Source organism: Metopolophium dirhodum, chromosome 1, assembly GCF_019925205.1.
Source record: "Metopolophium dirhodum isolate CAU chromosome 1, ASM1992520v1, whole genome shotgun sequence".
Lineage (NCBI taxonomy): Eukaryota > Metazoa > Arthropoda > Insecta > Hemiptera > Aphididae > Metopolophium > Metopolophium dirhodum.
Genome location: NC_083560.1, coordinates 97,547,677 through 97,561,747, shown reverse-complemented (window position 1 = coordinate 97,561,747; position 14,071 = coordinate 97,547,677). Strand labels below are relative to the sequence as shown.

Genomic DNA, 14,071 nt, shown 5'->3' with positions numbered 1-14,071 from the left:
TTAATGATATTAAAGTCAACAAAAGACAGGGACATTTTTAAAGGTGCAGGTTAGTTGTTTTTTTCAAAACGTATAGTACCCGTCGCGCCAGTGGCGCGCACCTGTGATGGATCAAATATTGAGGCCCACTGGTTTACTGAAAAACCGACACACAGCGCGCTGCGGTCATCCGCACGTTTTCGTGATGCGTACTGTAGTGTAAAAAAAAGGTTTTATTCGATAAATAGTCCCATAGTCATATCGGTCCTTTTGTTTAGGTATTTTACCCATATCAGTATTTTAATTCGATTCGATACTTACTCATATCGGTGCTTTTATTTCGATATTTTACTCATATGAGTATTTTCATTCGATTCGATACCGAGTAAAAGTATCGATACTTTTCTTTCGATATCACGTCCCTACCCATGGCTGCCGATGGCAGGAGTGACGACCGACTGGCGTCGCTAGCATCGGCGTCGATCGCCTATTGTCGTCGCGATTCTTGGAGGGGGAAATAGAGTCTCGGGGAGCGAGCAGCCGTCGCCCGTCAGTCTGCATGCACATGACCGGCGTGTTATCTCGGTGAAACTATAGAGTATAGACGCGTTATTTTAGTGCCGTTGTTGCATTAAATAATACAGTTGAGTATTTATGTGGCTGTGGGTTCCATGAATTTTATAATTAAATTATTTGTTGATTATATAAAAATATTTAAACGATTGTTTTTTCGTATGCTCATTGCACTGGCCACACCGCAATACGCTATACCACATACCCACCCAAAACTCACAGTCGCAGTGACAATTCACAAGTCAGTAATCACAATTATTAGATAGGTAGTAGGCAGTGCCGGATTTAACCATTGTGCCGCTTTATGCACTAAACAAATTGTCGTCTTTTAATATAAATATTTTTCTAGTCAAAAAATGTTATTAAAGCATACAATTATAGTTTTTTCCTTTATTACTTAATATTTTAACGATGAAAAATAAAAATATACAGCTGTTATAAAAATGCATACATGTACATTCGTATTTTTTTTTTTTTTGGGGTTTATTGGGCCTTTAAGACCATCCCGTCTCACAACCAATCTTCCATCCTTCTCTATCCAATGCTAGATTTCTCCAATTGGAACAACCTCCCAACTGCTCAACGTCCTTCTTTACAACATCTTCCCAACGCATTCTTGGTCTTCCCAGAGGCCTTTTACCTACAGGGTTTTGTTCAATCACTGCATGTAAAAGTGGATTTTGGCTCCTCCAAGGGTGGCCAGCCCACCGTAGTCTTCTGCTTCTGATGACCTCCAATATGTCTGCACTACCATACAGTATTTCCAGCTCTATGTTCTTTCTTTGTCTCCACTCCCCAGTTATTTCGTCTTTGACAGGGCCATATATTTTCCGCAACACTTTTCTATGCTCGTCCATTTTTCTAATTGGCCATACAACTGGTCGTATTAAGGACGTATATAATCGTTCCTTCATTCTTCGTGATACTGTTCGTGAGCTTAGTACCTTAGTCAGTCCATAATAGCATCTATTCCCAGCTTGAATTCTCGCTGCTACCTCGTTTGCTACATTATTTTTTTCGGTCAAAATAGAACCTAGATATTTGAACTGTTCTACCCTTTTAAATTCGTAGTTATCCACTCTTATGAACTGACAGAAAGGTAGTTCCCTTCTACTCAAAAACATATATTCTGTTTTTCCTTCATTTACACATAGTCCTACTTTTGACGCTGCATTATGCAACCTACTGAATAAACTCTTCAACCTATCCGGAGACTCTTCCATCAATACTATATCATCAGCATAAGCAAGTATGCCTATCGACATGTCTTGTAGCCTAATACCCTCGTTAGGCCCAATTTTCATTTCTCTAATTACCTTTTCCAATACTACGTTGAACAGAATCGGCGATAGTGAATCGCCTTGTCTTAGCCCCGAGTTCACTGCAGCCGGCTCAGTTATTGAATTTCCTACCTGAACCCTTATCAAGGTCTCCATAACACTTGTTGATACTAAATTGACCAGCTTTTGTGGAAAATGAAATTCTTTCATAATATTCAGTAGACTCTCTCTATGAATACTATCATACGCTTTCTTGAAGTCCACGAAAAGTGTATGGATCTCTTTATCAAACTCCCAAGATTTTTGATATAATTGTCTAATTATGAACATCTGGTCCGTCGTGGACCTGTCAGCTCTAAACCCTCCTTGATAGTGTCCTATTATTTGATCCGCTTTTTCTTTTATTCTGTCTAAAACACAATTCGAGAATATTTTATACGCTACATTGAGCAAGGATATTCCGCGGTAGTTGTTGCAATCTTGCTTGTCTCCTTTTTTGTGAATTGGGCATACTACCGCCACCTTCCAATCCTCTGGAAGTTTCTCTGTTGTCCAAACAATAGTAATCACTTGCCAAATCCACTGTATAACATATTCACCTCCCTTTTTTAAGAGTTCCGCTTGAACACAATCCTCCCCTGGGGATTTGTGGTTTTTTAATCTATGCACTTGTCCTTTTATTTCCTGCAATGTAGGATATGTAAATTCTTGTGTATTTATGTTCTCAATATTAAAGGGGAACTTTTCGGTTGGTTCTTCACAATTTAATAGTTTGTAGAAATACTCTCTCCATTTTTCAGCTATTTCTTTTTCTGCCGTTATCAGTTTTGTACATTCGTATAAAAATCTTAATTGTAAAAAATATGATATAAAATTTAATGATAAAAAACATGATAGTAAAAAATACTTAAATAGTTTATTATTATATTCAAAATTGAATAGTTAGTGCCTAGTATTCATTGGCTTTCTGCGCGACTTTTGAGTCGCAAAATTATCTATTATGGCAAGGGTGCCCAAACCCAGGCCCGTCAACGCTTTTGGATTTGCCCGCCATCATCTATACTCTATAGTCTATGCCAGTGGTTCTTAACCTTTTTTAGTTCAGCGCCCCCTTTATCGTAATAACTAATTGCTAACGCCCCCCCCCCTCGTGCAAAATCAAATTTTCTTCTTATAAATATATATATATATATTTGTATATTTATTTATTCATCAGTATATTATAACATTATTAATTAAACTATTAAAGTAAAAACTTTTATTTTTAGATAGTTATAGTTATATTTTACACCACTTAACAAAACAATTTAATACTTTACTATACAAAAAGATTTACTGAGCTATAAAAAAAAATTATAAAATATACAAATTATACCTATCAATGACTGCCCTGAGTATGATGAGTAGCTGCTAATTTAACGATGTCTGGTTTGATATTGGTCAAAGCTAAACGTAGATCACCTTTGTTGCAAATGTCCAACCGATTTCTTTGTTTCGTCAAAAGCTGAACAACAACGCTGAGTCCTTTTTCAACTAGATACGTTGACGGGAAAGAGAGAAGCAACAATTTAACTTGTTGCCATAGTTGTGGATAAGTGTCTTTAAGCTTGATCCAGGCAAGCTCGTAACCGACCTGCTTAAAAACAAGTTGTGCCTCACAGTCGTGTTTAAGATCGATAAATTCCATTTGTAAATGAGGTTCGAGATAATAGACTCTATGCCATTTTAAATTATTATTAATATTTCTTTAAAGTTTAAATGTTGTTGTATATTTTATTTTTTATACGTGTGTGTATCAAATTAGCACTAGGACCATTCCACACGGTAATGTTATCGGGTTTTCCGGTGACGACCGGATGCGTTTTACCCGAACCCGCATTTGTCGCGATGTTAATCAATTGAATAATCAAATGAAAAAATCAATGAATTCGGTGAGTTACATTTGAGTGGGTTAAAGCCATAGTGGTGTAAGTTACATTTTTCTTAATTAGAGAAACAAAAGGCTTAATTACGAACTCTAAAATAAATTCCCAAATTGAATTATAACATGGAGGCTCCTACCAAACAGTTGTTATGTGTATGAGGCTTGTTAAGAGAAAAAAAAATTGGGGTAGTTTCCCTCTGGGTAGGACTGTTGAGGGTTAAAATGACTTACACCACTATGCATTTCAACAATTATAATATTTCATGACTAATATTGATACTTAATCAATGACTTACCACTGAAATTATAGTTTAATAATCATGATAATATTATTTTAATGACGACTTGAGAATATGTAATGATAAGAAAATAAAAAACTTCATGTTAATTATATTTTATTTTTTATACTGTAAAAAGAAAAATGCAAATATTACAAAATAATTTTTTCTTATTTTTATTTTAATTTTATTAATCTTCAGTTTCAATGTATGGTAAAGGGCCAATGTCTTCATCGTTGCTTACAGAAAGATTTTGAAAAAAATCATGGTAAATCGGTGGAATGTAGGGAAGGAGATCAAACATATCTTTTTGTTTGGCGTGAGTAACTGGCCTAGGTCGTTGATACAGATTGGGTGTAGAAACAAGTCCAAGAGAAGGTGGTCTTCCTACTTTAGAAGGCTTCAAGTTCAGAGCTGAGAACGGAAAATCTTCTTGAAGTGTCTCTTTGTAATAAAGGATATATGGCTCTTCTTTAACTACCCTTATCCACTGCATTTTCAACCACGAAACTGGTTGATTATCTGTATTTTTTTTTCTTTTCGTAATCGTATTTTGTAAGTTTTTAGTTGATTTGAAATCCTGTTGACACATTTTTGAAACGTGAAATGGTTTGTTCCTTCTACATTTTAAAATTATTTTATACCAATCGTCAGGTACGTAAATGTGTTTATTTTTTGCGTAAATTTCAATTGAACCAAAATCTGAATCGTTTGGTAAAAACGAATGTCCACTTACCATAAACTTATGGTCGATAATGTTTATATTATTTGAATCACTCCCGACCAACTTCAAGAGCATTAATGCAAAATTCATGTTTCGATTTTGACCAGTACACGTATCACTATAGAGTACGACATGTCTTAACGTTAAAGCCCTTGTACCTAAGTGACGTATGACACAGGATGCAATCTCTTGTGAGCCACGAGAAGCTATAGTCTCATCCCAAACGTACATGAACCCAATTCCGCTGCTCATCTCATGACACCCAAGGTTGTAAACATACATGTTCCTTTTATAATACGCCACAGAAGTCGTAATTATAGGAAACGGTAATGCCTTCTCCAAATCAAATGTCATCACGTAATAAGTCTCATCTTGTTTAGATTTTTCCGTGTCATTTCTTAGGGAATTTCGTGCAGCCTCAGCTTTTCGAAGATGTAACTCATGTTGCACTGTCAGCTGCGATTTTTCATCCTCATTGCCTTGTAAGGCAGATATTTTTAATTTAAAACAATCACACTTAGCACAGGTATCAGACGAAGGAGAATGAAAATGTAAATTGAAATTGTTATTAAAAGTCCTTCGATATATGGGTTCATTAACAGGAGTCACGTCAATTTCCTGACAGTGTTCTGTGTACAATCTGTACATGAGACGAATATTTAAGTGAGAGGAAAGATATTTTCTGTTTGGGTTTTGTGATCTTGTGTAATGTGACTCATAAGAAGGAAAAGAAGAAATATGATCTCGCACTATGCTCATTCTTTCTTCTTCTATTTTATTCCCCGGTACGTGATGCCCCCTATTGTCAGACCCAGGTTGTTCTCCTGTTGCATTTTTTTTAGAGCTCTCATTAATCGCCCGTCAGAAATTTGTAAAGTTTTCAAAAAATAAGATTTACAAACTCTTACGCTATTGCCTTCAACTTGAAAACGATAATGGTTGGTTGTAGATTTTTTTTTCCTAGATGAATCTCTAGGGCGTCTTGTAACCGGGGTGGTTTGGGAAACTAATCCACAAATGTAAATGTTTTGGGAAGAAAATGATCCTAAATTCCAAAACGTCTCAAACAGCCGTTTTCTTGATGCTTCGGGTATTTTTTCAATGCATTTTTTATTACATTTACAGTCAACATTCTCAAACTTCTTTCCGTCTACTTTTTTATTTTTGGAAGTCGTATATGATTTACCTGAATTACGGCACCTTTTACGATTTTCCGCTTTACTGACATACTTCTGTCGTTTTTTTGGCGAACGACGTCCAACATCAGTTTCAGGTCCATCGTGGCTATCTGCAAAATTGTCGTTTTACTACAATTTTACTACTTAATGGTTTTATACAGAGCTACAAAACGTTATATATGTTAAAACGGAAAAAAAATAAATCAACTAAACCAAAAAACGAAAAAATTGAATTACATTATACATAATTATCATTAATTATAATAATTAATAATTAGAAATTATCAATAAACGTATACGTAATGTAAAAAAAAAGTTGCAAATAACGTTATTCAAAAAAAACTAATAGGATAAACTGCATTGCAATCATTTTAAATTTCTATAAAAATATATTATAATAAATCAAAACTTTTATTAATCAGGTATACTTCAATACTTGTAGAGACAAATTAATAACAAATAATAAAACCGAAATTATTTTATTAATATTATTAATATAGGCAATATCTATTCTCTTTATTTATTAAAACTATAATGTACATAACGAATTATGCGAGGGGTAAACACCTTGGGGGAAATCAGTGTACAAGGTGGTGGTAATCATGGGTAATCATAGGTAATCATAAGTAATCATAGGTAATCTTTGTAGTAAATCATGGGTAATCATAGGTATAATCATTGAAATCAGTAATCTGGTGTACAAAATTTCTGTCAGGTATTTACCCCTCGGAATTATGTATTCAAAATATTTAGGTGACTTACCTGAATTTTCTGAAAACGGCTCGTCATTGTCAGGAACATAATCGTCACTACTGTCACCATCAAAATCTACTGAATCACTAAGTTCAAAATCGTCAGAATTATTTGCCATCGCAATAATTATATTATATCACAATATTATACAAAACCGTGAAACTTAAACTTTTAAAGACACTAACAACTTCGAAAAAAAACAGTATCAAAATATTATCCTTGAAGCAGATATTTACCGAAACTGTATCATCACAGCCACAGCTTCAGTCTTCAGAAAATTTATTAAAATTTTGGAAATTAGTACCAAAAGAAGACTTTCCTGCAACGTGTGATCTTGCCTTGCAGATTTCAAGCAGATTTGGATCAACATATATTTGCGAAAGGCTTTTTCTACTCCAACCTATGTCAAAAATAGATATCGTAGATCGTTAACTGCGCCTCATATTTCAGATTTGATGTTATCAACATCAGATTTATCACCAGATATTGAAAAATTATTAGCTAATAAGTCTCTTCATAGGTCTCACTGATGTTTTTTTTTAAATATTATTAAAAATTAAAATTAAAACATGTGGAATTTAAAATGTTTAATTTAAATACCTATCTGTCCTATCTAATTAAGTATCAATTGAAAATAGAATTTTAGATGAATTATAAGTGTAAGAAAGTTTAGTTCATAACATGGCCCGCCAGCTAAATGTAATTGCAATTATAGCCCGCTTCCAAAATAAATTGGGCACCCTTGTATTATGGCATTGAAGTCCATTTTGTTTACTAGTTCAGTTACAACTGTAAATAAACTTAATGAATTTAGTTTATCCCCTTCCATACTTGCTCTCAAATAATTTTTTTTAACGTTGAAATTAATATAATAGCTTAGAAAAGGGTCAAATTTAGATATTAATTCTAAACACATCATAAAATTACCATTATTTTGGCTTCCAAATTTTTTCCACGGAACCTCTAAATAATAACGACTTCCCAGTTTTTTTATAACAGCAATAACCCGTTTTAACACCTTTTTCTAATAATCTATTTCATTATTTATTTGAACACAGAGATCATCTATTCTCCCAATATTATTATTACTCCTACGTAAAAATACTATTTGACAATTAGTATGTTCGTTAGAGACTTCATGTTGCTTTACAGCCTTAATAACATTTATCCAGTCTATTAAACCTTATGTAGTAAGTTTAGTAGAACCTCCAAACATTCGACAGTGCATATAAAATAATGCGTTTTTACTACAGGAATAAATTAAAATTTTTCGAAGCTGTTGTTCTCCATTTAAAAGTCCGAAAAAATACACTTTTTTTAAGTATCACGTTTTATCCCCAAACTAATTTTGTTGACAATAAATCATGGTCAATATTTTGTTTTATTTCTTTTAGTATTAAACGATCAACTGTCAAATTATTAATTGCCCATTCTGCAGGATCCTTGCTGATTAAATAGACTATTGGTACATCATCTTTTTCTATAGTATATTTGAACAACTTGCTGAGGATGTGACGTTTACGGACTCCGTAGTACTAGTACCAGAGTTTGAACAACTAGCGAGCGTTTTTTGTGTAGTTTCAACTTCATTTAAAATAATGGTTGGCAGTGGCGGCTCGTGTGTATGTGCACAAGTGCACGTGCACTACCTACCCAAACTCAAGAAAAATTGAAGGGGTCCGTGCAAGAACGAGATAACTCTATTTTTCAAAACTTTTCAGGAAACGATAATGTTATTTTAAAAATATTTAAATAAAGATAAATATAATTTGGAAATTAATTTAGATACATTAGACCACGATAAAAAAGATGCCGTAGTAATTGATTTGATTTTCTTAATTTCTTTGAGATGATAGCTAATATAAAGCTAACTTACATTTTTGGAGTTATCTTGTTTTTTGACCAGAACCATGTATTTATTATCTATTCATAATTTGTTTTAATACAAAAAAAATATTATTCATTCTATGTTTTAGAAATTTGTTTTATTCATTGAAGTATGATTTTATGAATCATTTTCAGACAAAAAAAAACAAATTCTACTTAAATATTTAACTATACATATCATTTTTGGAGTTATCTTGGTTTTTGAACAGAACTTTTTATTTATCCATTTTTCATCAATTTGTTTAAAACGAATAAAATAGTATTATTCATTCTAATTATATATAAAAATTTGTTTAATTTAGTTAAATATAATCGTATGTATCATTTTTCAGACAAAAAAATAACATTCATAATACAAAACAAAATAAATTGCACCCTGCAAAAAGTTAATAAAAGGAACATAGTTATATAACATCAGTCTATTAAAATATGTAATGGTATATAATGAAATCACGTTAGCTTATAAATTGGTAATATTACATATATAGGTAGTTATAATTTAATAGTATGATATAACAATAATAATAATTAACAAAACAAAATAAATTGCACCCTGCAAAACTTCAATAAAAGTAACATAGTTATATAACATCAGTCTATTAAAATAATATGTAATGGTATAGAATGAAATCATGTTAGTTTATCAATTGCTAATATTACATGTATAGGTAGTTAAAATTAAATAGCATGATATTATAATATTAATTAACAAAACAAAATAAATTACCTAATATAGTTATATAACCGTAAGTTCAGTTCATTAATAAAACAAAATTAATAACACAACATTAAAATATGTTTAAAAAAAATTAAAAGATTATAATATAAAAATGGATTAATCTTCATTGTCTGACCTATTACCAATCCCATTGGAAGATTCTTCTTCAACTAGTGTTCTATAAAACCATATATATTCAGGAGGAACATATTTTGATGCCAAGGTCTGGACATCTTGAAATTTTGCTGACTTAATGAATAACAGTCCATTATATAAATGTAGCATATTTTCTGGTAGCTTTACTTCCACCCCTTTCTTTTCGAGTAAGAATTTCTCTTTACCCGTAGAGTTTCCAGATATACTACAAAACAATCCTTCAGAGTTATACTCCATATACCTATAAGCCATTATACTACATTTTGATATTTTGTCAACTCCCACAACAGTCTTTTTATACATAGATCTCATACTTTCTGAAAAATTAAATAATATATCTTGTGTGACTTTTACGACTTGGAATTTTTTAGATGTTTTGGTAACAATTTCTTGGTAAGTTTCCGGTATATACACTCGTTCTATTTTTCTTCTTATTTTTTCTATACGTCCAAAGCCTCGGTCACAGGGTAAAAAACTGTGCCCTGGCTCTCGATATCTATGAATAATATTATTTATGCCATAACGTTTTGATTTTACTACACAATATAAATACTGAAACAATACATTATTTTGGTTTTATGCGCTGTAATTGTTAGAAAACAAGTATATTTTTTTAACAACTGATGTTAGGAAATTTTCCGGCCCTGTACATCAGTAGTAAATATAATAAGTAATAAGAATTCTTATTTGTATGCATTTATGTAAATATTGTTATAAGAATATAAATTTATTTTAATTTTCAATTATTATTATACATTTAAATTTTTAGGTAGTGTATCTTAAAGTTATTTGTTAAAAAAAATGATTTTGTCTATCTATATCTACATAAATTCATTTTCAGACATTGGTTTTATTCTCTAATTTAGTAACCTAAATTGCATTTATTTGTTTTTACATAGATATTTATTAGGGTGGTCCTTAGTAATAGAGGTATAATTTTTTTCTTAAAATTTTTGAAACGAGATCCCCAAAATCTGATCTTCTGCATATAAAAATAATATGTGTATAATTTGGTCAAGATTGATTGACTCTAAGACGTGCCCCAAGAGGGTTGATTATTTCGATTTAGGGTAGTTTTTCAGTTTTTCCTAATTATCTCAAAAACTATTCTACTTACTAAAAAAAATAATAGAACTTTTTTTATAAATAATCTTATTTTCTATAAAAATGTTTTAATGAATAATATTTCTGCTACATATTGATTTTACCGTATCTCCGTAGATCGATTAAAAATACGAATAAAAAGTCTGTTTTTGAATTGACGAATTAATGATATTTTTTGTTCGTTATCATTGTAATGTATACACTATACATAATATTATTCGTTGCATATTGATCATCAACTAATTTACGTCTAGGTTAAAAATAGAATTATCTCAAGAAAAAAAACATTCACAATAGTCTTATCGCGCTGTATCACAGTATTTATGAGATTAAAAATATTGTAGCTATTAGTTGTCGCAGTAATATTATCGCAGTTGACATTTTGATGATCAGTGACTTTTAATCGTTTATTCATATTAGAATTATTGGTTTAAAATGTTGCAAAAACAAGTGTTTTTGGTTGGGATTATGAAAAATAAAATAACCGGTGGAAAATTATCCTCAAAAAGAGACATTTTAAGTGTACTTTTTTATAATATGCATGTTGTTAATCTTAGTTTACAAGAAAGTGCGTCATTAGTTATTGACGAGTGTCTTATTTATTGGAAAAAAGCTCGCATACCAACACATCATCGTTCGGATTGTATTACTAAATGCAAAAAATTGTACAGTGATTTACGAAACCTTGAAAATCATAAAGCTCTTACCAGTGAACTAAATAAAAATAAACAAAAAGAATTTGAAGACAGCTTAAAAGATTTGTTCGACATAGCACACGCTGACGCTCTATCTATGATAAAAATTGACGAACAATTTTTAATTGCACAGCGAATAAAAGGACGCCAATGGTGTATGCTTGAAGTTGATACCAAACAAACAAAAATTGAAAAAAAAAATAGCTCAAAAACAAAAATTGAAATTGCTTAAAGAGAAACAACAGTCAATTCTTGACCAAGGTAGGTATGTGATTTATGAAATATTTAAATTTTTTTATAGTTAAGTATTAAGCCGTGAATATTTATATATATATATATATTGTTTCAGTACCAACATAACTGATTTCTATACATTTTATTTAAATTATATTAACAAGTTAATCAATTAAGTTAACAAGTTTTTTTTTTTTAATTTTTAGTACACTATTCCGAAACTGAATCATTTTTGTTTGATTCCTCAAACTCTATAGTTGTAGTATCAATATGCAAGAATCACCAAATCGTTTTATTCCTAGTACATCAGAAATCCAAGATAACATTTTACCTGAGTCTGGGCCAACAAAAACCAAAAGAGCTAGAAAATAAATAATATCTCCACGATTAGCAGCTGTTTTTGATAAGTGTAAGATAAGTGACAGAGATTGTGTCCATATATTAACTGCAGTTTTAGATGCAATATAAGTAGATCCAAATGAATATATTATTAACAGAACATAAATAAAATCTTGACAGCATATTTTTAAAGAAATGAAATATAGATTTGATAATTTTAATTTTAATTCATACGTACTACATTGGGATTCTTAATTATTACCAGATATAACTGGACATTTTAAAGTTGATCGACTCCCAGTAATTGTTACAGCACAGAATGTAGAGCAGTTGTTAGGAGTTCCAAAACTTGATTCGGGTACGGGATATGAAACAAGTTCTGCTATATATGACACTCTAGAGGAATGGTCTTTATTAGACAAAATACAGGCTTTTGTATTTGATACAACTGCTAGTAACACAGGTAGATTAAACGGCGCATGTCATTTATTAGAGCAAAAACTTGACAGTGATATTTTATACTTGTCATGTAGACATCATGTGTATGAAATAGTTCTACAAGGTGTATTTACTGAGGTAAAATTAGCAACAAGTACAGGGCCAGATATTTTATTATTCAAAAAATTCAGAAAAGAATGGAACACTATAAATACAAATTCATATTCAATATGGTCTACCGATGAGAATGTGTAAGATATTTTAAAAGACGTTGCTGATGAAATAATACAATTTTGTATAAATAAAATTAAAGAAGATTTGCCTAGAGATGACTATATAGAATTTCTTGAAATAATAATAATATTTTTAGGAGGTATACCACCAAGGGGGATACGTTTTAAAGCTCCAGGCGCTTATTATCTTGCACGATGGATGGCAAAAGCGTTGTATTGTCTAAAAATATTTTTATTTCGAACACAATTCAAAATTACGCAACGTGAAGAAAAAGTGTTAAAAAGATTATGTTGTTTTATTATCAAATGCTATGCAGTTTCATGGTTTTTAACTCCAAACGTCATTACAGCTGCATTGAATGATATAATGTTTCTAAAAAAATTGGAATTCTATAAAATAAGCAATAAAGAAGTAGCAGAAAAAGCAATAATGAAATTCATAAATCATTTGTGGTATTTGAGTGAAGAGTGTTCTGCTTTTTCAATATTTGATGAAAGATTAAGTATTGACACACGATTAAAAATGGCTGAAAAAATTTTGCAAGAACAACCTGAAAGAGAACCACAAAAAAAGTACATTATTAAGTTTGAAGATGTACAACACATTCTCGACAAAGATTTACCAATGGATTAATTAGGTGCAAATTACAAAAATGTATTCAAAAGATTACCAAGATTCCTGAAGATTTTTTAAAAGTACAACCAGAAAAATGGCATAATTTATAAGGGTACCAGAAAGGAAAAAGCATATTAAATTCAATAAAGATGGTCAATGATACGGCAGAACGAGGAGTCAAACTTATGTAGGAATATAACGACAAGTTTACTACAAATGAAGATCAAAAACAATTTGTTTTACAGGTAAAAAAAAATTATATATTTCAATATTAATAAATAAATAATATTATGTTAATATTTTTAGGTAGTTCAAGATTACAGAAAACAATATCCTATTTACTCGGGATAATCTTAAGAGGGTGGACTGTGTTTGCGCCTAAATGCCGTATTTGCGCCTATACGCAAAAACCTCGATTGCGCTTAAAATACGTTAAAACACTTGTTTGCGCCCATTACGTTACAAATAAATAAATTTGGCAACACCGTTTTCCCAACTATTTTCATTTTTGAACCACTGTGAAATATTGGGAAATTTAATTTCTATATCAGTCGTGACTCGATATACCTTCATAGGATACTTATCTTTAATGTTATCTAACTTTTTATCTTTGCTATAGATAATTTTTATTACCTACATAGTCGATACTCGATATACGGCGGTATTTCTAAAATCTCGATCGTAGATAGTCAGTCGTCGCTGTACTTCACTTAATTACACATTTCAGTTTGGTGTATTTTTGTTTCAAAAATGACAGAAAATAAAATTATATTAGCTAAAGGTGCGAGTAACAATTTTAAAGATTTACTTATAATCGACAGTTTTAAATTCAGAAAAGTTTATGAAAGTATATCTGGTAATGTAACTTGGCGTTGTACAATGAAATCGTGTTTAGCAGGACTAATTAAAAATGGAAATGTAACTGTAAGTAGCAATTTAAATCATAAAAATAATACTGATGA

The 14,071-nt window shown here is 31.0% G+C and overlaps 1 protein-coding gene across 1 annotated transcript; it reads right to left on the bottom strand.

Moving 5' to 3' along the window:
* Nucleotides 1-3,210: 3,210 nt before the first annotated feature.
* LOC132947691 (protein FAM200A-like) lies at nucleotides 3,211-3,519 on the bottom strand. Its single transcript, XM_061017952.1, has one exon. The coding sequence runs from the start codon at nucleotides 3,517-3,519 to the stop codon at nucleotides 3,211-3,213; it is 309 nt and encodes a 102-aa protein (XP_060873935.1).
* Nucleotides 3,520-14,071: the final 10,552 nt, after the last annotated feature.

Excerpts from the sequence above, each read along its gene's own strand:
- LOC132947691 (XM_061017952.1), bottom strand. The coding sequence starts at position 3,519 with ATGGAATTTATCGATCTTAAACACGACTGTGAGGCACAACTTGTTTTT.